This window comes from Prunus avium, chromosome 5 (assembly GCF_965620075.1).
Source record: "Prunus avium chromosome 5, drPruAviu1.hap1.1, whole genome shotgun sequence".
Taxonomy (NCBI): domain Eukaryota; kingdom Viridiplantae; phylum Streptophyta; class Magnoliopsida; order Rosales; family Rosaceae; genus Prunus; species Prunus avium.
In genome coordinates, this window is record NC_142288.1 from 16936404 (window position 1) to 16964399 (window position 27996).

At 36.4% G+C, this 27996-nt stretch overlaps 4 protein-coding genes, 1 long non-coding RNA gene and 4 other non-coding genes across 9 annotated transcripts; 5 read left to right on the plus strand and 4 right to left on the minus strand.

Annotated features, from left to right (window-relative positions):
* Positions 1-1432: 1432 nt before the first annotated feature.
* LOC110754956 (deoxypodophyllotoxin synthase-like) lies at positions 1433-2401 on the minus strand. The gene is made up of 2 exons (XM_021956093.2): positions 1888-2401; positions 1433-1786 (listed from the first exon to the last, which is right to left on the minus strand). The coding sequence occupies exons 1-2, from the start codon at positions 2250-2252 to the stop codon at positions 1657-1659; spliced, it is 495 nt and encodes a 164-aa protein (XP_021811785.1). The 5' UTR covers positions 2253-2401; the 3' UTR covers positions 1433-1656.
* A 909-nt stretch (positions 2402-3310) lies between these two features.
* Positions 3311-8124, plus strand: LOC148294416 (uncharacterized). The gene is made up of 2 exons (XR_015835890.1): positions 3311-3620; positions 3815-8124. It is a non-coding gene; the product is annotated as an uncharacterized LOC148294416 (long non-coding RNA).
* On the plus strand, positions 3834-3916 carry LOC148294417 (small nucleolar RNA snoR14). The gene has a single exon (XR_015836178.1). It is a non-coding gene; the product is annotated as a small nucleolar RNA snoR14 (small nucleolar RNA).
* On the plus strand, positions 3985-4082 carry LOC148294418 (small nucleolar RNA Z101). The gene has a single exon (XR_015836167.1). It is a non-coding gene; the product is annotated as a small nucleolar RNA Z101 (small nucleolar RNA).
* On the plus strand, positions 4662-4739 carry LOC148294419 (small nucleolar RNA snoR14). Its single transcript, XR_015836180.1, has one exon. It is a non-coding gene; the product is annotated as a small nucleolar RNA snoR14 (small nucleolar RNA).
* Positions 4863-4955, plus strand: LOC148294420 (small nucleolar RNA Z101). Its single transcript, XR_015836164.1, has one exon. It is a non-coding gene; the product is annotated as a small nucleolar RNA Z101 (small nucleolar RNA).
* LOC110754961 (S-norcoclaurine synthase 1-like) lies at positions 5665-7753 on the minus strand. The gene is made up of 4 exons (XM_021956098.2): positions 7496-7753; positions 7099-7346; positions 6399-6723; positions 5665-6259 (listed from the first exon to the last, which is right to left on the minus strand). Exons 1-4 carry the CDS (start codon positions 7751-7753, stop codon positions 6017-6019), a joined length of 1074 nt encoding a protein of 357 aa, XP_021811790.1. The 3' UTR covers positions 5665-6016.
* Positions 8125-8573: 449 nt separating the features above from the next.
* Positions 8574-10331, minus strand: LOC110754958 (Peroxidase superfamily protein). The gene is made up of 4 exons (XM_021956095.2): positions 9999-10331; positions 9573-9764; positions 9267-9432; positions 8574-9160 (listed from the first exon to the last, which is right to left on the minus strand). Exons 1-4 carry the CDS (start codon positions 10224-10226, stop codon positions 8730-8732), a joined length of 1017 nt encoding a protein of 338 aa, XP_021811787.2. The 5' UTR covers positions 10227-10331; the 3' UTR covers positions 8574-8729.
* Positions 10332-10966: 635 nt separating this feature from the next.
* Positions 10967-16857, minus strand: IP5PII (myo-inositol polyphosphate 5-phosphatase 2). The gene is made up of 11 exons (XM_088253201.1): positions 16342-16857; positions 16114-16237; positions 15933-16019; positions 15499-15586; positions 15296-15400; positions 14215-15046; positions 13610-13794; positions 13216-13324; positions 12708-12856; positions 11886-12113; positions 10967-11349 (listed from the first exon to the last, which is right to left on the minus strand). The coding sequence occupies exons 1-10, from the start codon at positions 16369-16371 to the stop codon at positions 11900-11902; spliced, it is 1923 nt and encodes a 640-aa protein (XP_088109327.1). The 5' UTR covers positions 16372-16857; the 3' UTR covers positions 10967-11349; positions 11886-11899.
* Positions 16858-27996: the final 11139 nt, after the last annotated feature.

The following is a 27996-nucleotide window of genomic DNA, read 5'->3' on the forward strand; positions in this document are numbered from 1 at the left end:
CTTTGTTTGGACTTAATGCTCCAGCAATGAGTCTAATCAATCAAGCATTAGACTAATTGAATCGATTGACTTTGCAAGGTTAGCATTTGTCCTTTGAAAAGGAAAGAGTGACTTTAGAACTTGTTGGCTTTGTAATACAATTAACGATCAATAGCTCTCGAGTTCGATTGACACCGAGTCATCTATTTAGGGCACGTGGTCATTGTTTAAGCTTTTACAGGTTCCAACCAAATCTGTTCATATCTTAACGAGAGTTTAATGATGTGCCCAATTTAACATAGCACACTTCCATTTTCTCCTTCTAAACACATTTTTAGTTTTCCATTTGTTGGTTTTTTTTTTGTTGTTTTTTTTATGTTCCTATTTTTGTTTCTTTGTTGCTGGATCTATTGCAAGTTTTGTGTTTGTTACAGCTGAGGTCTAGCCGAAATTTCTGTATTGATATTTTATTGATCTGTATCATTTTGGCTTTGCTGCTAATGTACAAGTATGCTCCTATCCTTGCATTTGAATGTCGTTAAGAATATCGTTGATGCATATGAGGAATGGTGGCAAGATAAAATGAAATTGCCATACTATGGTCTTGTTTATGACTAGCTTAATTTTTTTTATGATCATATTATTGACAATATATTTATTTTTAATGGAAATTTTATTTATTTTATAATTAAAATAAAATTTAGGGTGTGATGGAAACATATTTAATACAAAATATATATATAAGATAAAGTGAAAGTGCTTTTCCTTTTACCAAACACTTGAAGAGAAAATTCAGTCAACATAATGCCCTTTTTAGTCATTATACACAGCTCACAGCACTGTCACAGAAAATTTACCAAACACTCTGAAACTGATTATTGTACAAACAGTACAAACTGCTCTCTCTCACAGCAAATCTGATAGCGATTATTTTCACAGCACAGCAATATCAAACTGGTTGGCTAAGAAAATAAAAAAACCATAGAGATCGTGTGTTTTTCTTTTTAAAGAAAAAAGAAGAAGTTACGTGGAAGAGAAAGGCATAAAACCAAACAGACAACAACTTGGAGCGATCTGTGGACTAAAGAAAACGATCAAATGGCACAATATGCCTGTGCAGCATACTCAGTTTCACCGGCGTCTTTCTGTACTCTAAGAAATTCTAGGTGATTCAAAGGCTTATACCGTAAAGGGTGCTCCTTGTCCACGAGCTCATCTGGTACTTGTATCACCCCTTTATTAACTGAAATTAGTCCGAACGAGTATCTCACCTCATTTTCTCTCAGTGTCACTTTGTGCCTACATGATCGAATTCGATCATTGCTCCAAATCTAGGCAAATCAAAGCATGCAAATATTGTTTTAGTCTGTTTCGTAGTGGTTTTGACATGATAAAACTGTTTTTGGACAAACAAAATCAGTTATGATTACAAAGTACTTTTGGATCATAAAAATTGTTTTTTTACCGAATAATCACTTCCCAAATGTTTTTCAAAAAGCATTTGGATTTTTAATATGAATTCTTTTTAGGGTTGTTCCAACAAAGGCCCTTATAGCTACTATATCATAGCCACATACTCATCTACTTTTAAATCTTTACATAACAACCTATCTTGTCCGTATGACTGCGTAAACCCACATCAACTTCAAATTTCTTGGGTTCTTTGTATTTTAAAAATCAAAGAGAGTGCGAAGTCGACTGAAAATGATCGTCATGGTACTTCTCTACACCATAGTTCTCAAATACCATTCTTGTCACAGCTTGATCTATTTCTGCCATCACTCTTGCATACAAGTCAACACTCTCACTGTCCAATAACAAAGAACAAATTAATTAATATTGTAAACAAGCCAATTAGCTATATAGTTGGAAATGGAAAGGCAAAAATACATGTAGAATAAATTATACCGAAATTGGTCGTTTCCATCTGGCCAAAAATGATGTGTGAATTCCTGAGTTTCTTTAGGGTTTTTGCCATTCATAATTCCAATGCCTTTCTGCGCAGGACTTGAAGTTATGTAGCCAGCACGGAAAGGCTTCTCAGGAGTATCGACGGGGAAATTAAACAACTCGTCAAATGCACCAAAGAAGGTTTTTTGAAGTTCCGGAGGAACTTTGCTGGGTAGGATTGCCATGAAACAGCCGAGCTCTTCGAGTGCCCGGCAAACGTCTTTCCGTGCTGAGAGCCAAGAGCTTGTCCCCGGCTTCAAGCAGTCCGCGTTCGAGAAATCTACCACTGGAATGCCGGCCACAGTTTGCGAACATGAAGGCATCTTTTTTCTTTTTCACTAGCTGTAAGTGAGGTTTTGAGGGCTCTAAGCATAAAGTAGTGCAGGATGCATATTTTCTAAGATGATATTTGTAGCTAGAGTGGTTGTTTCAACTACGGCAAATGAGAACTTGCCCAATTCATACGGAATAGGGATCTACATGAAAATATGGCTCATATATTTTCATGCCTTTGAAAATAATCAATCAATCCGTCGGCAACCACACAATGAGTGGTTGAAATAACAAGAAGCATCACTGTCCATTAAATGCTTGGTAGCTACCCATATGCATGTTGCCTCCCAACAACATTAGAGGCCCAAAGTCAGCATTTCTCAACTTCACCAAAGCATTGTATTTATAAAAATCACCAGCATTGTCAACTTCGCATGTGCTTTCTTAAGTTCTCTCCATGCTTGCTTAAACTAAGTCGCTTTCTATACAAAACAGATGAATTTAAATGAAAGAACCTTCATTTAAGAAGAATATGCTCGGGTAGTAACTAGTGAGCACCTTCTCATTCTTAACGTGAATAATTATACTGTTAATGTTTTGATAGTTGTTCGCTATATACAAGCAATAATATGTAAATCCTACCTCGGAGAAATACAACTATAATGTACGGTTCAAATATAGATGGTCCATCCACTACTAATTGCATTGATGTCTTTTATATGTCTTAAATCTAGGGGGTTGAAGTGGGGAAAATATCTATATATGCTTGGATTTTAGTAGTTGGCACGCATGTATGAAAAAGAATATTCTTTGATAAAACAAAATATTTTATAATTTTTATTGTACATGTTACGCTCTTATAGGTCAATCTAGGATTATGTTGAAAAAGAAATTCGAAAAATTGTATTTCAAATTCAAAAACCAAAATTTGGCTTTCATCTCGAGATTGAAAGCAACAAAAAATAATTTAAAAATAGGTGTTGAATAAAAACTTATAACGACCTAAACTGATTCTATTGGGTTAGTTATTGGTGTGGTCAATTTGATTTAAGATCTAAGATCTCCAACCAAACTAAACGTTGCCCACCATACATTTTAGTGAATTTACAGTTGCCATTGGGATATAGCTCGTTGGTTGAGTTCTTCCACCTCCATCTATGTGGATAAAGGTTCGAGACACCCGCATCCAATGAAAATTTGTATATACCTCCCCTCCCGCAATTGCTTGTACTAAAAAACAGTGAGTCGAATTAGTGGCCTTTGTAAGAGGATGTGAAAATTATTCGATGTCCACTGTTAGCACCCAACATCTTAAGCTCTGCTGGTGTACGGTCTCACGGTCATGTTGTGGGCTTATTTAGCCAGGAGCTGGGCCAGGGGCACTTGATCTCAGCCCACAAAACAAAAGGAAATCTAGGGTTTGGCTCTCTCTCTCTCTCTCTTAGTGTCTATAAGTTGTCTGTTTCAGCCTCATCCCCTCCCTCAAGTCTCACACTCGCTAGATCTCTGTGTTTTCTCTTCAGCACGCACACGCTGCTTTCTTTCTTTATCTTTCATTTTCATGGTTTGGTGACATGTTTTTGTTGTTGTTGTTGTTAACTTGAATTTTTAGGAATGATAGCTGAACGATAGCGAGGTGACGAAAGAAATTCATGTATGTCAGTACACTGATAACAGTGTGATGTTACTGTGAATCCCGACAGGTTCTGATCGCTCACTCACACATTTGTCTGAATTGGGTCAAATTCTTTTTGTTGGATGATTGGAGTGCTTCTTTTGTTGTTTGGGCAGCTGATGATTCTTATTGATATTAATGGGTAATTTGCGTCTGAAATATTCATTGATGTTTTATCTATCACCTTGGAGAACTGATGCCCTTGTTCTTTTCCATTTTCTCCTTAGCATTGTTTGTGGGTTTCTAGAATGCTGCTTTCCATTTGAATTACTTTTTTGCTGCCACTGTCAGTACTAAAACCATTTTTCATTGTTTAATTTGCTCTTAAATGGTTACTTTTTTTGTTTGAGATCATGGTGTGCTTAACCTTGATCCTACCAACCCCTTTGGTTGCTTTCATACCGAGCATATGGTGATTCTTTTTATTGTTGTAGTGTGGTTAAAGATATCTATGGAGATAATGCGTAATGGGTTTGATGTATAGCTCTTTGGCCGGTAAGGATTGCAAATCTATTTACCTGTACCCTTAACATCAGAAGGAGGGATTGAATGAGGTTAAGGTTGAAGAGAAAATAAAAATGTTTTCTTTTCTTTTGTAATGTGATCTTCATTAAAGAATATCTTAGAGTGGGATAAAGTTCTTTTGAAGATGAGAAATGGGTCATCTTCAAATTTGTACTCCATTGGGGATGCTCTTAGAACATCTCTAAGAGCATCTTCGATGGTAGTCCAAATTTCGAGAGGGTCTATTTTTACACTCCAAATGCTCCTCAAATTGTGTATTGCAAGGAGAAGAATTCATGTATGTCAGTACCCTGATAACAGTGTGATGTTACTGTGAATCCCGACAGGTTTTGATTGCTTTCTAGCTAATTTACTTCCTTTTCCCCACATATAATCTCACTTATTTACTCACACACATTTGTCTGAATTGGATTTAGTGCTAAATTCTTGTTGCCATTGGATGGTTGGAATGCTTCTTTGCTTTGGGCAGCTGATGATTCTCATTGATATAATGGGTAATTTGCATCTGAAATATTCATTGATGTTTTATCATCTTGGAGAACTGATGCCCTTGTTCCTTTCCATTTTCACCTTGGCATATCTGTGTGTTTCTAGATTGTTTCTGTCCATTTGAATTACTTTTTTTCTGCCACTCTCATTACCAAAATCACTTTTCATTATTTATTGTGGTCTTAAATGGTGGCTATTTTGTTTTAGACAATGGTATGCTTAACCTTGATCCTACCAACCCCTTTGAGTGCTTTAATAGCGAGCATATGCTGAATTTTCATTTGTTTTAGTGTGGTTCAATATGTCTGCGGAGATGGTGTGGAATGGGGTTTATGTATAACTCTGTGGCCAGTAGGGACTGTAAATCTACTTACCTGTATTGTTGACATCAGAAGTAAGGATTGAGTGAGGTTAGAGATCATTATTTTGGCGAGAAGTTGCTGGTATTGTGGTATTGTTCATTTAATTGTTGCCAAATTTTAGCTGAAACAGTTGGTTATTAGGGCATTCCAACAAAGCCATTCATGCATTCAAATGCATTATTTTCACTTTTTTCGTAGCAAATGGCAATGCTATTATTTGAAATAGTGAATGGCATATTGGGGGAGGTCATTCAATGTGAAAATTTGGCATTGTTGTCCATCCTAAATTGTGGCAAGAGGATTGCTAGGTACCTTCCCTTGCTATCTTATTCTTCTTACCTTTCTCATTCTCCTGCAGTCTTGTGTATCATGCAAATACTTAAACTAAACCTTTAATTTTTTCAAAACATATTATTTCTGACATGCTTACCCTTAATGAATGCTTTAGCTAACTCTCATATAAGGGTAAGTAAGGGTGAGTGAAATTTATGTTTTGAAAGAGTTGGAGACTTTAGTGTTAAGTGCTTAAGTAATACACAGCACGAGAATGGGAAAGCTAGATTGAGTAAGATAAGAGGGGAAGGTAGCTAGCATTCCTCTAATTTTATATGAAAGGTGTACAAAATCCAATTTGGTATCATCACCTTCTTCCAAATTATTAGTTCTTGTCCTTGTTTAAATTTTTGAGCTCAATAATGAGAGTCGGACAAACAAATAAGCAGATGAATGTCATTGTTTAAATTTTTGAGCTCAATAATGTTTGTCACTGCTTCAATTTCATATGGTCGAGTAGGTTTTTACCATCAAGTTTGCTGGTTACAACAAGTCTAATGTACTCCTCATTGCTTATAGCCTTGTAGTTTGCTGCCTTCTTGACAAGATCGGGCATCGGACCAATCATTGTCATCATATTTGGGCTGTGAAATCCTGCAATTGAAAGCCGTTCCCTTTCTGTGTTCACCACAGCCCTGTGCTCAATGCTCTTATATTCTCCATTACTCAATATCTGCAACAACATAGTGATTAGATGGAAAATGGAGTACACATTATCACATCGATTGTTCATAGGCACATTACTTCTATACAATGTGGTCAAAAAATGTGGTTTATCAATCTTATATACTATTGAGTATTCATTGTGGTACCTCAATGATGTCGCCAATGTTGACGATTAATGCACCGGGTACTGGCTTTATAGGTACCCATCTGCCATTGTTCTTGATTTGTAACCCTTGAACATCATTAACTTGAATTAGTAGAGTCAAACCCACAGCATCGGAGTGTGGAGTGAGACCCATAACCCTGCTAGCCTGCGGACAAGGTGGATAATAATTCATTCTTAGACCTTGAGTTCCATCCTCAAACAAGCTTGCTAGCTTCTCTGAATTGAGCCCCAGGTTCTCACATATTAACTTCCATAGGTACTTTGTCACTTGTTGTAGTACCACTGAGTACTTATCCAGGGTCTCCCTGGTAGCAACGTGACCAATAATTAGTACATCAATATAGCAACGTGACTAATGCTAATGGCTCGTGTTCAATGCCAAGTCATTTTTTCGTCATTTTCTTCGTGTCAGAATACGAGTTAAACGAGTTACTTGTGTTTGACGCTAATCCGACTCTTGTTAATTATTTAAGTTAGCATGTCGTTGTTAGGCTATGTTAGGTTTGAGTTGGGTTGTCATGTCAAAAATTGCCACACCGAAATAGAATGACAAAAATAAAACAATGAAAGAAAAACCCAAAGCTTAGAACTTGTTGGGATCTTAAAGAATTATAGAGGTGGTTATTGCTAATCTTATGTTTGATTTGATTTAGAATATTGATCATAGACTGCATGAGTACCTGAAAGAAGTGGGAAGGGTAGGCCAGAATGTAAGATTTCTTAGGGAGACTGGTTGAGAGAGTAGGAAGAGCATGTCCCCCCAGTCAAGTTTTTGCTCTTCAGAAACAACGAAGGCTTGGCCATAGCCTTCAATATGATTCGGCAGCTGAGCATAAGCCTTCTTTTCTTCTAATGGCAGCTGGAAGAACTCCTCTGTGTCACTCTTCATTTTCTCAATCACTTCTTCTGATACCCCATGATTGATCAACTGCACCAACACCACAATTCATATCAAGGCATCCAAGTCATAATGTAAATCTTATAGCGGATAATATCCGGCACATGACCTCAGATGGAGGAGTAAATGCTTTTAAACTTTCAACTATACGTTTATATTTAAAAGACAGCAACTTATACCTGAAAGAAACCCCAGTCCTTACAAGCCAAGTGAAGCTTTGCCAATTCATCACCATGGCCTAATGGATCCCCTATTAGCTTGCTCATATCAACTACCGGAATTTGAAGCGAGTCCTCCATGGAAACTTCCTCATGTTCAATTTCAGGCCGGATGTATCGGGGCGGGATTTCCTTCAAGTTGTTGGCAGCAAGAGCTTGAACATTCTCAACTGGGAGAGAACCACCCAGGTCCTTTCTGCTGAGTACCTCAGTCTCCATTCTCACACTGAGGATTGAAATTCTTTCTGCTATATATTGTAGACATTCTGCTATATAGATATGTACCTTGGTGATCACAACTCTAATCAATGCCACGTGGAGTGCTACTAATTTTCTTAAGGATGCTATTTTTTTATTTATTATGTAGATATGGATCTGTTTGCATGTTCCCTTTTGGACGGCATTGGATCTTAATTATTTGTTTAGGGAAAGCTTGTCTGCATATGGCCTGCAAATGCATTGCCCAGAATGTTTCGAAGAAACAAAGATGCTTGGCTTCTTGTTTATGTTCCCAAACAAAAACAAGAGTAAATTCTTAAATTTGCTCATCCGGCATTTTTTGTTGTTATTGAAAGTGCAATTGTTTCTTTCTTTTAAGTTTTAACCATAAAAAAATTAAAGGCTCAAATTACATTCTTGGACACACAAGTCTAACATTGTTAAGAAATCAAGTCCTACAAGTAACATTGTTTAGGGTTATTGTAAATATTCCGGAGAGACAAAAAGTGTCCTCACATGTGCGGTTTCATATTGCCGTGTCGTATTTCATCTATTTCTTTACGATATTTATAATTTGAATATTGCCATGTCGTATTTCATCTATTAGTTTGACAATATTTATGATTTGAATATTTTCACGAAAACTAAATTACATGATTAAAATTATCAAAATGACATGATAGGAAGAATAAAATGGTCATTGTTTAACATAGGATGTAGAGTGAAAAAAATGAATTTGAAGAATAAATTAGATTCACCTTTGATCTTTTATTTTTTTATTTTTCATCAATGAGAAAGGGCGCTTCGAACTCATAACATCTTTCAACTCTAAAAAAGAGAAGTACCAACGAACCATTAGAAGATCGGGTGAAGTCTATTTAAAGTGCTATCAGTAATTTCTAAAGCATGTAATGCAGATAATAAGAAACCCATAAAATGAACTTTGAGTTCAATATCCATACATGCACTACCTAGGCTAGGCATTGACAAACCTACAATGCTTCCTGATCTCTCCTTCGTTTCCAGTCAATGTATTGATATTTCCCATCTTGATCACTGATTTTACAAATGAAGCAAAGAAAAGCTTTTGATCAGAGGCATAAGCCCACACCTGCTTTAGTATCTCCCCTTCATGATCTTGTGTGACCAACACATTATCAGACCCCAATAAACCTTTCCCTTGGAGTATGTTAAGGTAGTAATGGTTGTCAAATCTGGCTGGTGTCTGAAAATCAAGCGGTGCTAATTCATCGTCCCTCCCTGATTTCGGGCATATGGACCGTAGGATTCTTCGAAAGGTCGTATATCTCTTGTATTTATCATATAATTCGTATTTTCCTCTGAAGTCTACATCATACACCCTCTGTCTGAAACTTAAACATCTTGCCCTTCCCATTGTGTGGCTACCTGCAGATCTACCCTTTGTAAGTCCTATCATTTAATAGTAATTTCATTGAAGAAAGAAAGAAAAAAGGCATATTTTTCACATGATATTGATTCTTGAATAACTTACCTGACAAGGCAACCAAGTCTCCTACATCAAGGCCCTGTTGTTTGAAAGTGACAATGAGAGTTTCTAGAGAGGAATTCGGAGCGGGGATGAACTGGTTGGCACCACTGAAGCTTGCTTGCAATGAGTCTCTCCTGCCTAGCCACACATTCCAGCTTGGTCCACCTCTCTTTTCACCAACAGAAGAAAAACGAAAAATGTTACAAAATACTTACAATTTTTGAAAGAGTGATGCTACATGTATCAAATTTACTGAGGACATTATTTCTGATCACATCTCTTCTGGACAACATCGAGAGAGAGATGTACCAATGCAACAGCATCGCGAGCAGCCAAGGCTAGAATATCAGCACATGAAACTGTTGTTGGACAAGCCTCTTCCAGGTGATACTTTATCTCATCGACAACCTCAAATCCTCGTAAAGAATCTAGGTTTGGGCCGGCTTGCTTTTCACTGACTATGCCTTCATAGCTGTCCAAAAGAACAGATGCATCGCACCCCTAACTCCAAAGAAACAAAAACTGTTAACAACAAAACAAGAAGATCAAAGTAAAGTATTGATTCTTGTTCTTTCATATCTATGATATTGCTCTGTCTCTCCCCTGCAGTATGCATGCACTGACTGGTACAAGGGAAGACAAACTTCCGAAACCAAAGTCGGCAAATTTGGCTCCGTGTGTGTTTGTGTGTGTGCGGAAGGGGGAGAGGGTGAGAGAGAGAGAGAGAGGCTCAACCATAACAAAACAATCATGAAAATGCAAGCGAAGGAGTGAAGCCGCCATTCGAGGATCTTTAGCCACCGCGATTGCAACACTACGCCTCACAATCTCTTCTGCCAAAGGGCACTTTTCTTTGTAATAGTCAAGAAATAGAGGTCCATCATCCTCAACAGAAGTTCCAGTGCCATGGAAAACCATTGTTAGTAGTACTATCAAGAACATCCTCCTCCTTATGTTCTCCATTGTAGAAAATGAAATAGTGGATTTATAGTGTTGATTGGATTAATTTCTGAGACAGGAATGTTGAAGTAACATCTCCATCTATACTAGTTTGATATGTATAGGCGTTAGTGTGACGTTTTTACTGCACTTTGCTTAAAAATGTTGCCTTCCATGTTTTCAAACCAACTTAGCATAACCACATTCCTTTTTGATATTTTGTTGAAAGTTGATGCAACTACTCCTACCTAATTGTCTTCTCATTATCTCAAAAGCTAACTGCTTAGTTTCAAGGGCATGGGGACTATTTCATGGGTCCACAAATTAAGGTTAATCCCGTTATTAGCAAATGGTACAGGTTGAAAACCAGAAAGTAGCCATTTTGTGCCGGATCGAATATGCCCGATTCTCTTGGGGCTTATATTAGCTCTGGTGGTAGAGAGTATCACTTCTACACCTCCGGCAAAAGTTCGAATCCCCTCTCTGTATTTAAACAAAAATACTTCTACCCCCCTAATTCTGTCACTTAGCATGATAGTGGATAGTGCATTTGTAAGCTCCATTATTTGGTAGTGTTTGGGTATTTTGTATTTGTTACATTGACTTTGGAAAATCCATTTCGTTTTTTTTAGTTCTTTTTTGTTGTTCTCCAAGTCAAAAAACCATTCATTTTTTCTAGTTCTTTTTTGTTGTTCTCCAAGTCAAAAAACCATTCATTTTTTCTAGTTCTTTTTCACTTACTTCATCCGTACAAAGCGAAGATCCAAAGTCAGAAACACAATGCAACTTTCATGTTCTATTCAATTGTCAGATGATTCCTATCCTTTCCCACAGACACAAGCACAACCCAGAAGTTCTAACTACAGAAGAGAGAGAAGAAAAGGATAATACACAGACAAAGTAACCAATATACAAATGAAAATCGCAACTGTTTAAGTTTAAGATCCGTTAAAGAAAGATGTTTTTTTTCCCCTTTGATGTATACTATTAATACCTTGACTTGTATAATATATATAAACTTCTTGTTATCCTAGCTACTGTTTTGCATACTGGTATGTCAGTTATGGTGTTTGAGAGCAGCATCTTGAATCCCATCTGTCAAAAACGATACCAGCTTTCAACGCTTGTCAGCATGGCCTGCAATTTCCTGTGTGAAAGATAATCAGTCCATGTTAGTATAGGTATGCAAAAACATCATTATTTTGTTCAAGGGCAAAAGAACCAATAGGCAAATTACCACATAGCAGCAGCAAGTATAAACAGGAAGGCCACATACACAGAATTACTAATACAACTTCATATCAAATTCTTCTCAGGAACTTACTGTAAAGAAGTACTTGAACATGGCATGAATTTTTATACATTTATTTTTGGTTCATAACAACTCTTGAACAATTTCATGGTTGTTTAATGATGCAGTCAGGTAGAGTGACAGGAAAAGGTAACACAAGCAAAGGCTCATTTAACAGCATTTCCAAAACCACTGAATTAAACCACACAGCTGGGAGCTTCTTTAGAGGTTTACACAACAAAAGATTTCAGGTATTGCCTTGGTGTTGAATAAAATGTTAGCTATGTTGCTGATGCTATTTAGAGAAATAATAACTCTAAATTGCAGTGGGCTCATATTGACAGAGTTCCAGTACTCTTCAGAAGGAAATAATAACATCTCATGATTGTTACCTGATCTCTTCTAATTAATAGTCTAAATCCTCATCTTCATCCAGGAAGATCTCAGGATGAACGGCTACACTAGTGCAATTGAGTGCTCGTTGCAGCTTCCAATGATCTAGGACTTCAACTTCAACCATGAAGACTGAACTAACTGGTCGATGATCTGAAAGCTTTATTTCTGCCCGCTCGTAAGAAAGTTGTCTGATGCCTTTTCCTAGCCATAGTATACGATCACACCTGTTACAGGAATACCAAATACATAAAGAGGAAATACTCATCAATTGACTGAATCATGGTAATAACTTCACCCCTATACTGACTGGAAAAAGTACAAATAGTCATGAAGCTGAAGATTATTCTATGGTGTGGTCTCTCTTATTGAACTCCCCCCTACCCAACAAAAGGAAAAACAATCATGAGTGAAGGCGCAGTTTCTAAAGTTAAATAAACTGTCAATTCAACATTAGCAAGTTACCTTGACTCAAATTGACTAGTTTTGATGTTCTACAACAAATGAGAAAGTTAACTAATACTGTCCAAGTTCTTGACAACTGTCTAGTTGCACTGAAATACAAATTGGAAACATAGTCCACAGAAGCTTGAGCAACCATATTTAGTACAGTTTCTAAGCATCGATGAAATATTCAATCAGAATTTTTTTTTTAAATGTAGAAATATCATAAAAATATCAATATGACCTTGAGTGCTCATGAGTTTTCTGTTTCCTTTTCTTCTAAGCAACTAAAAGGGCAATGAACTATTCTATGCTTGGTGAAAAAAGTGATGTTGTAACAATTACAATCATGCTGGTCCCACAAAAGTTGTACTTACCATGCTGGTGATCTCTTCTTCTCTCCTTCTTTTGGGTTCTCTCCAAAATATCTGTCAGAGTTTATCTCATACTTATAGGTAGGTGGAAAGTTTATCACTCCCTCTTTCCATCCTTCGAATACATGCCCACTGCGGAGTTCTTTGTTTAGCTGCACATGGAGTGATTGCATTAAACGGCAGTTCAGTTTACAAAATATTTATGCTGTTTCCTGAACTATTCATGAAGAACATTGTAGGATTTCAGAAAAAAAAAATTGAATGAATAATGTTGACACTTAGTAGTGTCTTCAGCAACCCTAAGAATTAAAATCAAATGTGAACAACTTAAGACCATAAGCTTAGACTCAAAGTTAGATCCAATATTTAGCTGCATAAGGTATCATTGAGATTTGGACGCAGAATTCCTGTATAATTGCCCGGTAAAGTGAATTCAGGTCATAAAGGTTTCATACTGAGGATAAAAATTAAATATATTGGAATGGTTGTGCAAAAAGTTCGATGATCTCACCTGATCATTGCTGATAAGTTCATCCCACCGTTTGAGAAAAATGAGCTTCCTTACATCTGCGTCTTCCATATTGAGACGATAGTTTAAATCCCCAAACCAGAAAATCTGGCTGTTCATAGAAGCACCCCAATCACATCAAATCACAGTTCACATTGGTATATTATAGATATGAAAAAGAAGAGAGAGGTTCAACCATAAAATGACAAATTGGGCAGGTTTCCTATTTTAATTGTCTACAGATCAACATAATTTATTTTTCTGTGTCCTCCACAATATTAAGTCATAACAAAAATAGATGATGGCAAAAATAAAAATAAAAATAGATGGCTTATAGTCTTATGAAGCAGCCAACTTAAACACATATAATTAAAAAGAATGTCAACTGTATGCTTACTCATGAGAGGGAATTGTCAGCGGTTGATCTGTATCAAAGACAGACGAGAAACAGGTACGTCGTATAATTTCATACACATCTGAATTCCGCCTTTGATCAGCCCCCTCCTTCTGACCAGAGGACAGATGAGAACAAACAAAGCACATTCGCGATTGGAAAAGGGACATACTAACGGAAACTGATCCCTGCTTGAGCAACCATGAATTACGAAGATGGTCAATAGCATTAAGGCAAGAACATTCAACAATTGATCAGCACATTATAACATGTTGTCTCCTCTACAATTAATGCAATCTTCAGCCTGCAGTTAATCACATTTTAATGCATCAGTATGTTGAGGGACACTGTTTTTATTTCATTTGAAAATCAAAACAAGTGAACTCATAGAACATGGCTCACTATCATCGTGAAATAAACACAGCACCCTACATTAGCTTGATGCAATACAATGTAACCTACTCCAGATTGTAGATTGTGATAGCGAAAAAAAAAACCCTTTCAATTCCAAATGCATATTATCTTAACTTTCTTAAGGTTGGGGAACACCAACATCAATTCCACATAAGATGATGCACTTCCAGCATGAAAAAAACAACAGGAAGTACCTTGTTTCCCATGAAGCCCATTAGACCAACCCCAACTGGAGATACTTTCAGATTGTTAATGTGTCTCCTCAACTTCTTACGCACCCAGACGGATATATATATCCCTACCATTTGCTTACTGACAATTCGGACATATGTAGAAGGTAACTTTGCTCCATCGTCGATAACTTCATTTTTCAGTTGTTCATTTGGTAATTCATGAAAGAAATCATCTTCCTCTTCCAAAAAACTGTCAGACACATTAGAGAGAGTGTCAAAAACTTGAGGCATCACTTGCTGCTCCACAGAGATTGATCTCCGCAGGTTCCCAGAGCTATGGTGTGATCTTTTCAATCCACCATCTTTTTGTGAAATTTGAGGACTGAATATTAAAGGATTATCCGAGGTATTAAAGCTCATTCTTGCAGAACTGCTCAGCACCCGCCGCAATTTGGAACTGGTGAAGACAACTTGAGGGGTTGCATCTAATGAAAGTTCAGGCCAATCTAGCCTACTATCGCAATCGATGCCATAAATTCTCCTCCATTGCAAATTTCTCCCAATGCTGAGTACTTTATTCAATTGACCATGTTCCAAGTCACAACCATTAGTAGCTCCAACATATTCCTGGCCCAGAAAACCTAACGGATGAGCATTAGTTTCTGCAAGTACATCAGCAACAGAAGAAGTCCTTTGTACTGGTGAAGGTGGAGCACTGTAGCATATGTGTTTGCTTTCGGGTTCCAAGGATTTGTTCAGAGTTTTTCGAATGATTGCCTCCCATTTTGGTATTGATTTGTTATCCTCTGCTCCCAGTACATTCCCAGCATTCAAAGGGACAACCTCTTGAAAACTGAACGATAATTAGTACCAGTCAAATGAAAATGAAATGGAAACTAGATAATATGTTGATAAAATACTTTTGGGTGAGCGCCTGCCACCAGAATATACGAGGCTAACCAGTTATGAAATGCAGTTTTTGAGGCAGGGGTGAAGGGAGGAAAGATCCCTTATGCAACAAACCATTGGAAGTGTGTGCCTAGGTGGATTATGTCAAGGAAGAAAGAATGATATAGGACCAACAACTGGAGGAGTAACTTACCCAAGAATGTAAACATCTGCTGGTTCTTCGGTACAAAGCCAATCGTCAATATCAAGATCTTCATACGGAAGTCTTCCAGCAACATTCCAACTGCCTACTGTCACCCTACATACAACCATGTGCCCCAAGGTACGTTCGAGTAAGAACCATACTGGTACTACTTCTAGGCTAACATTGAAAGTGTACGAGAATAATAGCCAAACCTCACATCCTTTGTGTTTATGTACTGAGCACGTACAGTTTCTGATTTCCCTCTCCGGTGTTTTAACTGGTAGCCCTTAGATGGAAGATCTGAGGCAAATTGAAAAAACACATCATGTATATTAATAGAGAACATGGATATAAACCCTTATGAGATATCTGAGAGTGATCAAACAGTTTTTAAAGTCTTCTTTAGATTTAATTATGAAGCAGAAACAGCTATATGATTAAGATGCCCAGAAATGGTTTCCTATTCAAGAAATTTCACCATTTGCCTTTCTGCTCTCTCATATCAAAACTTGACATCAAAGCTAAAGGTCCAGAAATGATTTTAGTGATAAGAATTACAAGATTAAATAGGTAAGATGAGCTTAATTTGGAACAAGTAAATACTCATAACGGAATTTACTGATATGAGCTGTGAAAAAAGAATTGCCTGAAAGTTGACTTCGGAAATCGGAATGGTTTTCTCTAAGGCCATGATCATCACGCATGTGCTTTCTTGCATCTTTGAGAGAGTAACCTGGAAGACAAAAATTGCAGAAAACTTGATTAAGCGCAGCATACTCGAGAAACATAATGTTGAAGAGTACAAAGCTGAGACCATGAAACCATACCGTCATCTTCACTTTCCGTTTCAGTTTCAGTTTCAGTTTCAGTATCAACCTCATCTGCACTGAAATCATATTCCTTTGGCTTTATGTTTAGCCATTTCTTCATCATAAGGGAAGGCCAGAAAGCCTGCAATAAAATGCAACATGAGCTGATCAATAGCTGAAACCATGTGCTGAAAACCATGTGCTGAATCTTGAGATTCATAAAAGTGGTTGACAGAAAAAGCATACCTCAGAGGGCTTTCCTCTTCTGCTTTTCATACTGTTGAGCTCAAAAATTTACTCCTGAGTACAGTGAGTACTTATACTTTGAAGGCACAAGCTCTAAATATGGAAGCGGCTTAAAACAGGTAGACCACTAGACTTTGAATTTTAGTGCCACCATTCTTGGAGAATAAATAAAAGCTTTTCAAAGCAATACCAGAAAAGGTAGGCTATAAATAAGCTTCTTTTGATGGCCAGCACAAGAAATTTCATGCTAGGACAGAGAAGGTGAGTGAGGACACATTTAGCAGACATCCATAATCACAACTTGCAAAAGAAAAATACTCAATGGTCCTCCCACTCAAATCATAATTTTTCTGGTTCATAAAACAACAGCATAAATAGTATTGAAAAATCATAAATTCCCAAAAAGATTTCCACAAGAAAATCGATGTCACTTTCATGATAGCAGACTTGAACTCATTTGACCCAGATATATCCTGCAGCTCTTATTTTCAGGTAGTTAAATGCTAAGATAACCAAAGGCAAACAGAACAGTAAAAGACAAACATCAATAATACCAATATCCATCCGTCCCCACTCCAATTTTATCCACTTACACTCCATTTTATAACTTAAAAAGGAGTGTAAAATAAAAAATACTATTTTTCGGTGATTAAATAACTCATTTTACAAGCAGCTGCTAATACACCTAAGGAAAACTCAATTCCACCAATAGGGTTTCAAACATTTAAGCAAACAGGTGGCGCTCATCACACCTCACTGCCAAATTCCAGTGAGGGCAGTTATGATGGGCCATGCCCACTCTAAATATTTGCTCGAAATAGAAATCAACCAAGGTCAGGTCATGATGCCTCAACCAAAACAGAACTTTGAATAAGACTACACAACTATAAAAGAAATTAGGCCCAACCAACTTTGAAAATCAGTAGAGCAGAAGGGAAATGAGGATTCGAATCACGGAATTCCTGTAACTTAAGGCTCTGATATTATGTTAGACAATTAATTGATTATAAAATTTAATTTATTTGATAATAGCAAACAATGTATAACGAGTTTACTATATTTACAGTAATTCTTAATAGTTAGCACTTAGATTCTGTGAATCAAAGCCGAATCATTTTTATCAGAATGTGTGGTCTAGATTCATCGAAAACATAATTCTTAATAGCGTAGGACAGCCGACATCGGTTATTCATTTCTGCAACTTTTCTGCAAAAGCAACAAGAAAGAATGTATATAATATGATATGTAAAAACGACCTATTGATTCATATTGAAAGGGACCACAGTTCGATGGCCTCGACGCACTATATGTGAAGGCCATGCACTCTTGAGCTTTCATTTCTACCCATTACCCCTTTTTTTTAATTATTTTATTATTTTTTTAGGAAATTAAAATCACAATATGTTAAAAGAGAAAGAAAAATTGCAAATAATGCGTTCTGCATATGAGGATTATGATGATACAATACGCATTGAAAATTTAGAAATAGAGTTTAGCCGTCAACTAAGAAAAAGAACAAATTGGGAGAGATAGTGGAAGTTGGCATCAATGTCCTAAGAAAATGGAAATGCGAACATGTGTTCTGTGTACTTTATTATTGTGGGAAGCACATGATACCAATGGAAGATTCAAGATTTGAGAGTTGGAGTGGCGAAACTTATATATTATATTTGACGGTATAAACTAATTTAATTAATAAATATAAAAAATACACATAGAGGGGAATAAAAAAATTAAAGAGAGAATCATAATCAAAGATTCTTGTTGGATAAGTAGTAAATTAATCAATACTTATGCATGCCTATAATTTACATATCATATTTCCCTTTGAGTTTTTCTTTCTCTTTAGTGTTTGTTATGTTTTTTATTCTCATTTGTTGTTATGTTTTTTTTCCTTTATTTGTTTGTTCAAAGAGTAACTATAAAGAAGTGAAAACTATAAGAAGACTATTGTATTTTATCTTTATAAGCAATAGTATTTGTTTTAGAATTTTTATATAAAGATTTTTCTTCTTAGTACTAAGAATGAGGAAAAGAACATATGCTCAAGGGTAAAAAAGAGATAACAACACAATCACATCTTGATGAATAAAAAAAATAAGAAAAACAATACCTAATTAGGTGTAAAAATGGCAACTAAAAGAGTGAGTAGCTATATTATTTATTGAGGGTTGGCTATTAAACTTTCCCAGCATTAAAAAATAGAAGCAATTTTTATACTATTTTATTGCCTTAGCTCTGCCCAGCCAAAAGGACAACAGGAGAAGGCGTGCGCTAGGACTCGAGTGGGCAGTGTGTATGAGTGCAGGGCTAACATATATAGCTATTTGTTTATTTGGAAAAATTTGGGCTGCGCAGCCCACCATGCCCTTGGCATAGATCCGCCAGTTCATGGCACTATAAATTCTATCTAGGGTTCACACGTGGGTGTCGATTTAGCATCCAAGTACAAACCTAACGGCTCAAACATTAGCTAGTTAGGTCCAAATTGAGGATGTATTATTGTATGGTATTGAAATATGACCACGTAGTAAATCAAGGTGGTTGGTGTGAGTGGTTCGGTACTCTCATTCCTTAAGAGAGGTCAGGGGTTCGATCCCTGCTCTCGTACGGAGTCACCTCTTTGGCCAACACTTTACCCTTTACGGGCCGATCCGGTGTGAGTGGAGATTAGTCTGGGTTGTGGTTAAGGCTTAAAGGTGCCACCCATAATTGGGGCCCATCCAGGACCACCTCATGGTTTAAACCAAAAAAAAAAATATGACCACGTAGTCAAGACCGGTTCTAGCATGGTGCAAGTGGAGCCCACCGCATAGAGTTCCCGATTTTTAGAAAATGAATAGTTTAGATGATAATAGCATGGAGGAACAGGAAAATAAAAATAGGAGCAGTGCCCTTTACTGTAGATTGGTATATCATGTAGTCAGTTTTGCAAACACTAGTTAAGATACTCACTTTGGATCCGTACTTTCCATTCCATCCTCTTCTTTTATAAATTCTGAGCTTTTGCGAGCTAGCTACTTATCTTCCTTTTTGGTGGTACCCACATGGACAGGGAAGCAAAGGAAAATAATGAAGATTGAGATGGGCAGGAAACTGACATGGTAAAAGCAACAGTACCAATAAAGTTAAGATTCTCAAACGACGTTGTATTTGTATCGCATGGTATAGTATCAGGCACGTATCTCAGTAAGAGGGTAGATTGAAAAGGAAAGGAAACAAATGGTCGTTCCTCCTCCATGATGGTTCAATACTAGAAAATGATATTATGATATTAGTTGACAACTTAGACTTTATGTTTAAATTTAAATCTCCGCGAAGATAAGACTTTGTTTACATGATATAGACGAAACGTGTGCTAATCAGAGTTTATCTTAAGAGTCGTGCTAGGGACCAATTTGTGTATCATCTCTTTAATAGAGGTGGAGCCCATCAATATAACGAGTCTTGCCTCTGTTAGAGAGATAGTACATAAGCTGGTATCTAAAGTTAGTCTTCCTAATATTTTCTTTATCCCTTAAAGAATTATTATTAATATAATCCGAAAACTTTAAATGTGAAATACTCAAAATTCCAAAAATTATTATTGGTAAATATTGGTAAATTCCAAAATAATAACACAAAGAACAAAATCAATTGACACATGCGCATGTGCCAAGGAGCTAGCACCCAATGAAGGAATGAGTAGTGGGAGTTTTTCTATTAAAAAATAAACCAAACTTTATTTGATGAGATAACATAATAATATTTTAACACTCCTTTTCACCGCCACTTTTGAATGGCGGTGAAAAAGAGTCGGCCAACCGTCCTTAGAAAAGGAAAGGGAGAAGATGGGTTTAGTTTAGAGGTGCTAATTAATTACTATTATTATAAGTATATATAATATTATTTGACGATCGCATGCAGTTACTTTATGCCAGATCAGTTCTAACTTCTAAAGTTCATGTTAAAATAAAGCAAACATAAACAACAATTATATGTGATGAGATTGAGAACACCACATTCTTAGTTTATTGGTTGTTTCGAAGAAATCAAAGGTAGATACTAGGAACCATTATTATACCAATTAGCTAATGTTTAGGAATACCTTTCTTCAGTAGTAAAAGATGTTACGAGTTCGAATTCCCACTATTCTTATTATAAAGAGACGATGACACTACTAGATGGTGAATTGAGATGGTACAAATAGCAATGTTAACTTCAATCATTCAATGTTGATGTTAAAATGAAAAATAATACAATGCCAATATATATATATTTTTACCAAACCTAGTGTTTTAGGGTTTAAAGAAAAAATGAGAATTCGAACTTAGAACATCTTTTGATTAATATTTTTTTATTTAAATTACTGAACAATTTCTACTTTAAGTAGTTTTTTTTGCATGAATGATCCTGGAAGAAAAAACTTAAATTAAAAAATGAACAGTTCAGTTTCTATCATCATCCATCACTGCAAAACAAAAAAGAAGAATGAAGAATTAATGTCTAATGGAGAGATATGAAAGAACTGTTGCTTTCATTCCCTCCCAATAACAAGTGCTTCATCAAAGAATAGGATTTGGTCAAACTCTCTGCATCAAGTGGCAGCTTGGCGCACCAGGCATAGGGACAAAGAGAGCAGTCGCTAGCCCTGCAGCTGTGCCTCACTTGGTGAACTGTAAGCCAGCCAGCCAGCCATATTGAGAGAGTCAGCCTTGACTTTTTTGGCACAGACATGACAAGAACATAGAGCACATGACGACACCAGTTGAATAATAATGGCGGTGCTCTCCTTCCTTCCCCCTACTTGTACGTTTTGTTTTTGTTATCCTTCTCTGGTTCTCGACAAAATTGAATGACTGGACAAAATTGGACATCTCTCTGTTTCGTGGTCCAATGCGCGTATGGCTTCTCTTTTTATAGGGTGATGATTTCCCCACTCCAATTTTATCAATTTACATTCTATTTTCTAACTAAAAAAGAAATATAAGTGGATAAAATTGAAGTGGGGAAATCGCCACTCTTTTAATATTTATAACTTAAAGTTAGAATTGAATGGGAATTTTCCATTCCATACACCACTAGTATTGTATATGATTTCTTATTGGAAAACTACATATATTCTTCTTGGCTAACTTTATTAAATTAAAAGGAGATCTAGGGAGCATTACCCTGTACAAATCATATCATACCGGTGATGAAGACAAAATAATATCTAGGGAGCTAACGTGATTCATGAAGCAGTTGTGCTATTATCTGTTGTGTCGTGGGCCCACGAAGCATTGTTAGTCATTGATATGAATGGGACTTGAGTTGTTAGTATACAGTATGTGTGAGTCTTATTATTGGTCTCATATATATCAATGACTAACAACGCTTCATGTGCACAAGTGTTTGTGACTGATTATCATCATTCTTTATTGGCGTGCGGATGCTATTGTAAATATGGAGAAAAGTAGAGAGTGAAAAATACGTAGTGTTCGTACAATAATAACATCCGAAAGTCCGCATAAGAGAAAATATATATATCTCGATGGCTAACAAAGTTTTCATGCGCATAAGTGTGACTGATCATCTTGATTCTTGAAAATTGAAATACAAGTTTGTGGGAGCAAATAATCGCACTCCAATAAAGAGGCGCCATTTGAGCCTAAAGCTATTTTCTAGACCAAATTACCCCCGGTGAAAGGAGCATTTTCACGTGCCAAATCAAGATTAACAGAACCCTTGAATTAAGACGTGTTTCACACCTTAATTATAGAAACTAACCAACTATAACCAAAATGTGAAGAATAATAAACAAAAGAATATTTCTCATAGAAACCTTTAAACAGAAACAACCAAAGTATTTCAACTCTTACACCACTCTTTTTACATGTAGACACTCCGCTAAAAAATAGAGGACCGCCACTTATTGGATAAGGTAGTAGCAATGTTATTGTTGTTTGAGCAAAATTCCGCCCGGGGAATATTCACGGGTTGATTCCTCGATTTTCGATTTTCCTTCTCTTTGTTTCTCGATTTTTGCGAAATAAATATGAGTAAATAGACCACTCGGGGGGTGTTTGCCAAAGGCCCTTCAATGCCTAAGTTAGTTCAATTGGATCTTGATAAAGATACAACAACAGCTAAAGTGGATGGAGTTTTGTCTCATGGGGAGAGCCAGGTGGCCAGAGCCGTGTGTGGTGGCACTTAACCATGTGTGAGGGAGAGTGAGGGGGTGGTGAGAGAGAGAGAGTAAATTCGGCTAGGGTTTTGAGTGTGAGTTTAGAATTACCTTGAATGTCTTGTGTAACCATGTATTTATAGTCTCCTTGTGTGCTAGAGTTTTGGGAGAATAATCTTTATTTAGTTAGGATTATTCTTTACCAAAAAGATTATAGGAATTAATTCAAGAGATTTGGTGGAAATTGGTTCTTTGATTTAGGGAGATATTCATATCTTAAATCAAAGATAATTTAATTAAATAGGATTTAATTAAGGTAATTAGTTGACTTCAGGAATATCCCTTTTTCACGTGTCGTCTTCTTATTAACCGGAGAAATATGTGTTCCCACAATTGCTTTCATCTTTTTAGGTGAGACCCAAGGGTATCCATCGCCGACAGCAGTGACTAATCCCTTTCACCGCGGGAGCTCTCCCAATGGAGGTAAACGGCTGGCCATGAAATGCGCTCCATTCCCATGGGCGGGGATCGAACCCCCAACCTCATGGTTAAGGAATGAGGTGAGCTACCACCACACCACATCTCATGGTTGCTCTCCCAATTGCTTTCATCTTTCGTTTGGCTGTTTTGATGCTTTTATTGGAATGGCAAGTCCCCTTCACATGGGCTTCTTTGCCACAATGGTGACTCTGGCTCATCCCTTTGTTTTCTACCACACACAATTGCAACTAGTAAGAACTATTAAAAGCTGAGTTATAGTCATCACAAAGGCACCACGATTGCCTGACAGCTCATTGTCTATATTCATCTTTATATATAATGGCTTAATGATTGTTCATGTTTTGGAAATTGATTGATAAGCTCTTTGATTAAGAACGCTTTCTGGGCAGCGGTCTTCTTCTCGAATAAAGATTTAAGCTTCACCCAAAGATGGTGAGTATTGTTCTCATTAGACATCATGGAAAACACCATCATCCACTTGGTGAGCATTATTCATCCTGGTATAATCAACACTCGACATATTTTGTTGCTTGGCCTTAATACCTTCGACTAGTACTTACGTAAATCCTCACAATAGAAAATGTCACTCAAATTGTTGAGTTCGATCATGGTGCTATTGTATCTTTCTATTTTGTAACACTAAGTCAACCGTGACTTTGAATCCAGTTGTTATTATCAATTAATAATAATAGAATAGAAATTATGAAACTCAAACCAATCAACACTATAAGTAAGAAATAAAATAAAGAGACAAAAAGATTTAACGAGGTTCGGTAATGTGTGCCTATGCCATATCAACTCTTCCACTGTATCAATATCAAACAGAAGAACGATCTTATAAAGCCAATGCCCAAGACATGATGTATACAAGAACGAAGGCACAACTTACTTATCATTCTCTCACACACTAATGAACTCTATTGCTTGAACTCGCTCTCACTCTCTCTATTTGGAGTGGAAGATTGACTTGATGCGAAATGGTAAATAATTCTCTCTCTATATGGGCACGACAATGACTAATTTGGTTGCCTTGTCAGTTATTTCTTCATCATAGGTGGACCCCATGGTACGCCAACAGCTTGATCCCACACATATCAATGGCTCACAACATATCAATTGGTTGACAATACTTCTAGTGATTGATGTGATGCTAGCATATTTTTTCTTGAAATTTGAAATGCAAATTCACCTTTGACTTGGGGACGTGGTGTAGATGCGAGAAATTATAGTTTCGAAGGCCAAGTGCAGCTGTGCAGGAAAGATTCTTTTCTTATTGTCGTCAAAGAACATGTTGATTACGCAAATGACTCGTAATTGAAGTGGTTAAAAATAATTATTCATGCGTCGAATTTTAGGTTCAATAATTATCCCCTCTCCACTTATTCAACAACAACAACAAAAATGACAGATTTGTTAGAAAATTATCAAAACGATTGATTATGGCAGTGACGAAGCAAGCCGTACCTACCACCAACCAAAACGCGCAACTATGATGGGAAAGCCTCGTCACGATCCACCGACCAAACCCAAATTTTGGAAAAAAAAAAGGATCCTAGAAAACAAGAAGCAAAACCACAAAGAAATGTCGGCCTCAGATTGAAAAGAAAGTAAACAGAACAAGTCAATTTTGCTATCACTTTCCATATTTTTTTTTGAACCAGAACAAACCCACAGACAAGCAGGCACTAAAACAACTGTGTGTCTCGGTGTGAGGGAAGGTGCTTGTGTGAAATCTGACAGAACGTCATGTCGTATATGATTGGGAACGACCTCGGATCACGCCACACGACAACTAGGTAAACTAGCTTGGCCATTCATTAGGCCACGTCATGTCCTGTGCTAAGACCCAAATCCCAGATTTCGAGTACAATATAGGCTTTTCCATTCGACCAGAAACCCTAACCCCAAATTTGATTTTTATTCAAAACCTCTGGGTTTTTTTGTTTGTTTGATGCAAGTGATATTTAGGAAGTGGGGATTCGAACATAGGAACTCAAGTTTGAATATAACTTAGAATATTCCATATCTATGTTTGAATGTGCATTGGAACAAAAAGATATTATTAAGTCTTAGGTTCCATCATTTTTGAACCAAAATATAAGAATTTGGGGATGAGAAATTGGATTGAATTTTTTAGATCCGGAGAATATAAATGAAAAATGGAATTATTAGCTAAATATAAACCAAACATGCTAATCACTGAAATGGCTATGTCATACTAACTTTAAGAAAACATTCTGCCAGAATGCCTCACCTTTTCCCTCATGCGTGTACTCCAAGCCAAAAACAGTCAAATCGACTATTTTTGTTTTGTTTTAATGGTTACAAAAAACCAAAGTGTTTGCCTTATTTAATCACAATTAGATTACAAAATGATTTTCGATTGGACTAAATATTTTTTTTATAGGGATGATCTTGAATGATAACAATAAGGAAAAAACAGTTCATATTATGAGATCACATTATATACGAAGTAGTGATTAGCATCATATTAACTTAGAAAATTCATTTGTATATATTATATATGAACACACAAGAGTTTTCTCCATGGGCAGAACTAGCAACAAGGATACCATGGGCTAGATCTATAAAAGATTAGTAGTCCACCCAAATGTAGCCTAATAACTCATTGTCCACTCAACCTGCTATAAGCCTATAATCATCTTATCTTTAATTTGTTTGCTTGGTTAAGAGTATCTCCAATGGAGATGTCAAATAATATGTATTAAAATTGAATTTGATGGCTGGTAACTTTAGTCAATAGAGCTATGAACTAGCAATTCGAACCTGGGTGCACTTGAGGGAGAGGGGGAGAGTTTGGCCAACTTTTCCATTGTGGTGTCACACTATGTGCCTGGTTTATATGACTTAATGTTTACTTTTATTTCTAGAAAACTATAAAAATTGTAAGTTAAAAAAACCAAGTATTACATTTTAAGCTAATAACTTTAGCCAGTCCACCTGTTGAAAAATTCATGATTTCGCACTTGAGTATTCTCATCATAGGAGTATCCTATTAATTTGATGGATTGAGTCCAGATGATAATAATATGGAGGAGTGAGATAGGAAACATAAAGTAAAAATTGGAGAGATGCCCTACAGATCATTACTGTATATCATGTATCTATATATTCCATCCTCTTTATAAATTTTGACCTTTTGGAGGCTACTTATCCTCCTTTTTGGTGGAACCCGCATGGATAGGGGTAAAAGGAGAAAAGAAGCAAAGAACAAACCAATAAAAAATTGAAGACAGATATATAGACAGGAATTTGACATGGTAAAAGCGACAGTTTAATTATCAATAAAGTTAAAGGATATATCGCATGGTAAAGGCAACATATCTAATCCACTCATCTCAACAACAACAAGTAAGATTTTCAACCACAACTTTAACAAACATTGCTTAAATATATTTTAAGTTTAAATATATTCTCGTTTCGACCGAAAAATAAAAAGGTATTTTACAGATAATTGTACACATTCAGAGTTTACTTTAAAAAATTATAAAAGACGATAGATGAATACGTAGTCATAGTTTTCCTCCATTAAAAAAATTTATAAACTTTATTTGATGAGATAAATTAATGATTCTTGAAACATTGTTTCACATGCATGGAGTCTTCCAACTGTCCTTAAAAAAGGAAGGGGAGATGCGTTTAGAGGTGCTAATTAGCATTATTATAAGTATATTATTAGACGATCGCATGCAGTTTCTTTCTGCCAGATCAGTTCTAATTTTTAACTTCTAAAGTTCATGTTAAAATAAAGAAAGCATGATTAAAAATTATTTATGTTCAGAACACCACATCCTTAGTTTATTGGTTGTTTCTCTCTTTATTCTCGTAGAAATCGAAGGTAGGAACTAGGAAACATCTCTTTGGAAGAACTCCCAGGTTGGAATCTCACCGCCCCTTGATTAAAAAAAAACACTAAAGAATACTCTTTCTTTTCGATTTTTTTTGTTTGTACGAAGTCTAATATATTACTCTTTCCATTCATATTCTCATTCAATTTCACACCAACCAGAAACCAACTAAAGGAATTGATAAAAGTTAGGGTTTTTTTTATCACAAAACGTCTTTGAAGTTCACGAAATTATCAGGTTGAGTTCTTTATGTTTTTTCGTGTCATTAGCGATCCTTAAGGTTAACACCCGTGCTCACAGATTGAAAAAGAAAAAAAGAAAAACATGAAACCAAAAATCTGGGAACATCTCCCATTCTAAGTACAGCTAGTCAGGAAGAAAATATACAGCTGGTGAAATTGAACAGGACCAAAATGGAAAAATTACAAAGAAACGGTAGCTACCAGTCGAGAACTTCTAACGACAAATGTTTCAACGAAGTTTGTCAATAGATACAAACAGAAAGTCGCTAGCCCTGCAGCTGTGCCTCACTCACCTAATTAACCCTAACTCTGTAAAATAATAGTGTCCAATTGAATTGAGAATCAGCATTGACTTTTTTGACACACACATGACGACACAAGGACAGGACCTCAGAATAATGGCGGTGCTCCTCGTCCTTCCTACTTGTGTATTGTTTTTGTTATCCTTCTCTTCTTCTTCACAAATTGAATGACTGGACAATATTCGACATCTCAGACCAAAAAAAAGAAGACAATAATCGACATCTTTCCCTTTCGTTGTCCAATGCGCGTATGGCTTCTCTTTTTATGTTCATAACTTCAAATTGGAATCGGATTGGAATTTTCCATTTCATTACACACCCACTTGTCTCTAACTCTACGGATATTTCTTCTTGGCGGCCAACTTTATAAAATTAAAAGGAGATCTAGGGAGCATTACCCTATACAAGTGACACTAGCTCTTTGTATCATAGTGGCGATGAAGACAAAAAACACGGATAACTGTAATTCTTGAAAGAGTTGTGCTACCATCAGTATGCGTGTTTCATTGTTCGTCTCATACACATCGATAGTTGACGAGTGAACAAATGTGACTAATGCTAGCATCTTCATTCTTGATGATTGATATAGAAATTCA

Bases quoted from the DNA above. Each gene is read 5' to 3' on its own strand.
- LOC110754956 (XM_021956093.2), bottom strand. From the start codon at position 2,252: ATGCCTTCATGTTCGCAAACTGTGGCCGGCATTCCAGTGGTAGATTTC. The intron at 1,787-1,887 runs GTATAATTTATT...GTTATTGGACAG, and splicing joins GATGGAAACGACCAATTTCG to TGAGAGTGTTGACTTGTATG.
- LOC110754961 (XM_021956098.2), bottom strand. From the start codon at position 7,753: ATGGAGACTGAGGTACTCAGCAGAAAGGACCTGGGTGGTTCTCTCCCA. The intron at 6,724-7,098 runs GTACTCATGCAG...CGTTGCTACCAG, and splicing joins ACCCTTCCCACTTCTTTCAG to GGAGACCCTGGATAAGTACT. The intron at 6,260-6,398 runs GTACCACAATGA...ATGTTGTTGCAG, and splicing joins ACATTGGCGACATCATTGAG to ATATTGAGTAATGGAGAATA.
- LOC110754958 (XM_021956095.2), bottom strand. From the start codon at position 10,226: ATGGAGAACATAAGGAGGAGGATGTTCTTGATAGTACTACTAACAATG. The intron at 9,765-9,998 runs GTTGAGCCTCTC...CTTTGGAGTTAG, and splicing joins TTCATGATTGTTTTGTTATG to GGGTGCGATGCATCTGTTCT. The intron at 9,433-9,572 runs GTACATCTCTCT...GTTGGTGAAAAG, and splicing joins CTCGCGATGCTGTTGCATTG to AGAGGTGGACCAAGCTGGAA.
- IP5PII (XM_088253201.1), bottom strand. From the start codon at position 16,371: ATGAAAAGCAGAAGAGGAAAGCCCTCTGAG. The intron at 16,238-16,341 runs GTATGCTTTTTC...ATTTTATTGCAG, and splicing joins GAAGAGGAAAGCCCTCTGAG to GCTTTCTGGCCTTCCCTTAT. The intron at 16,020-16,113 runs GTATGGTTTCAT...TTTGTCTTCCAG, and splicing joins AACGGAAAGTGAAGATGACG to GTTACTCTCTCAAAGATGCA.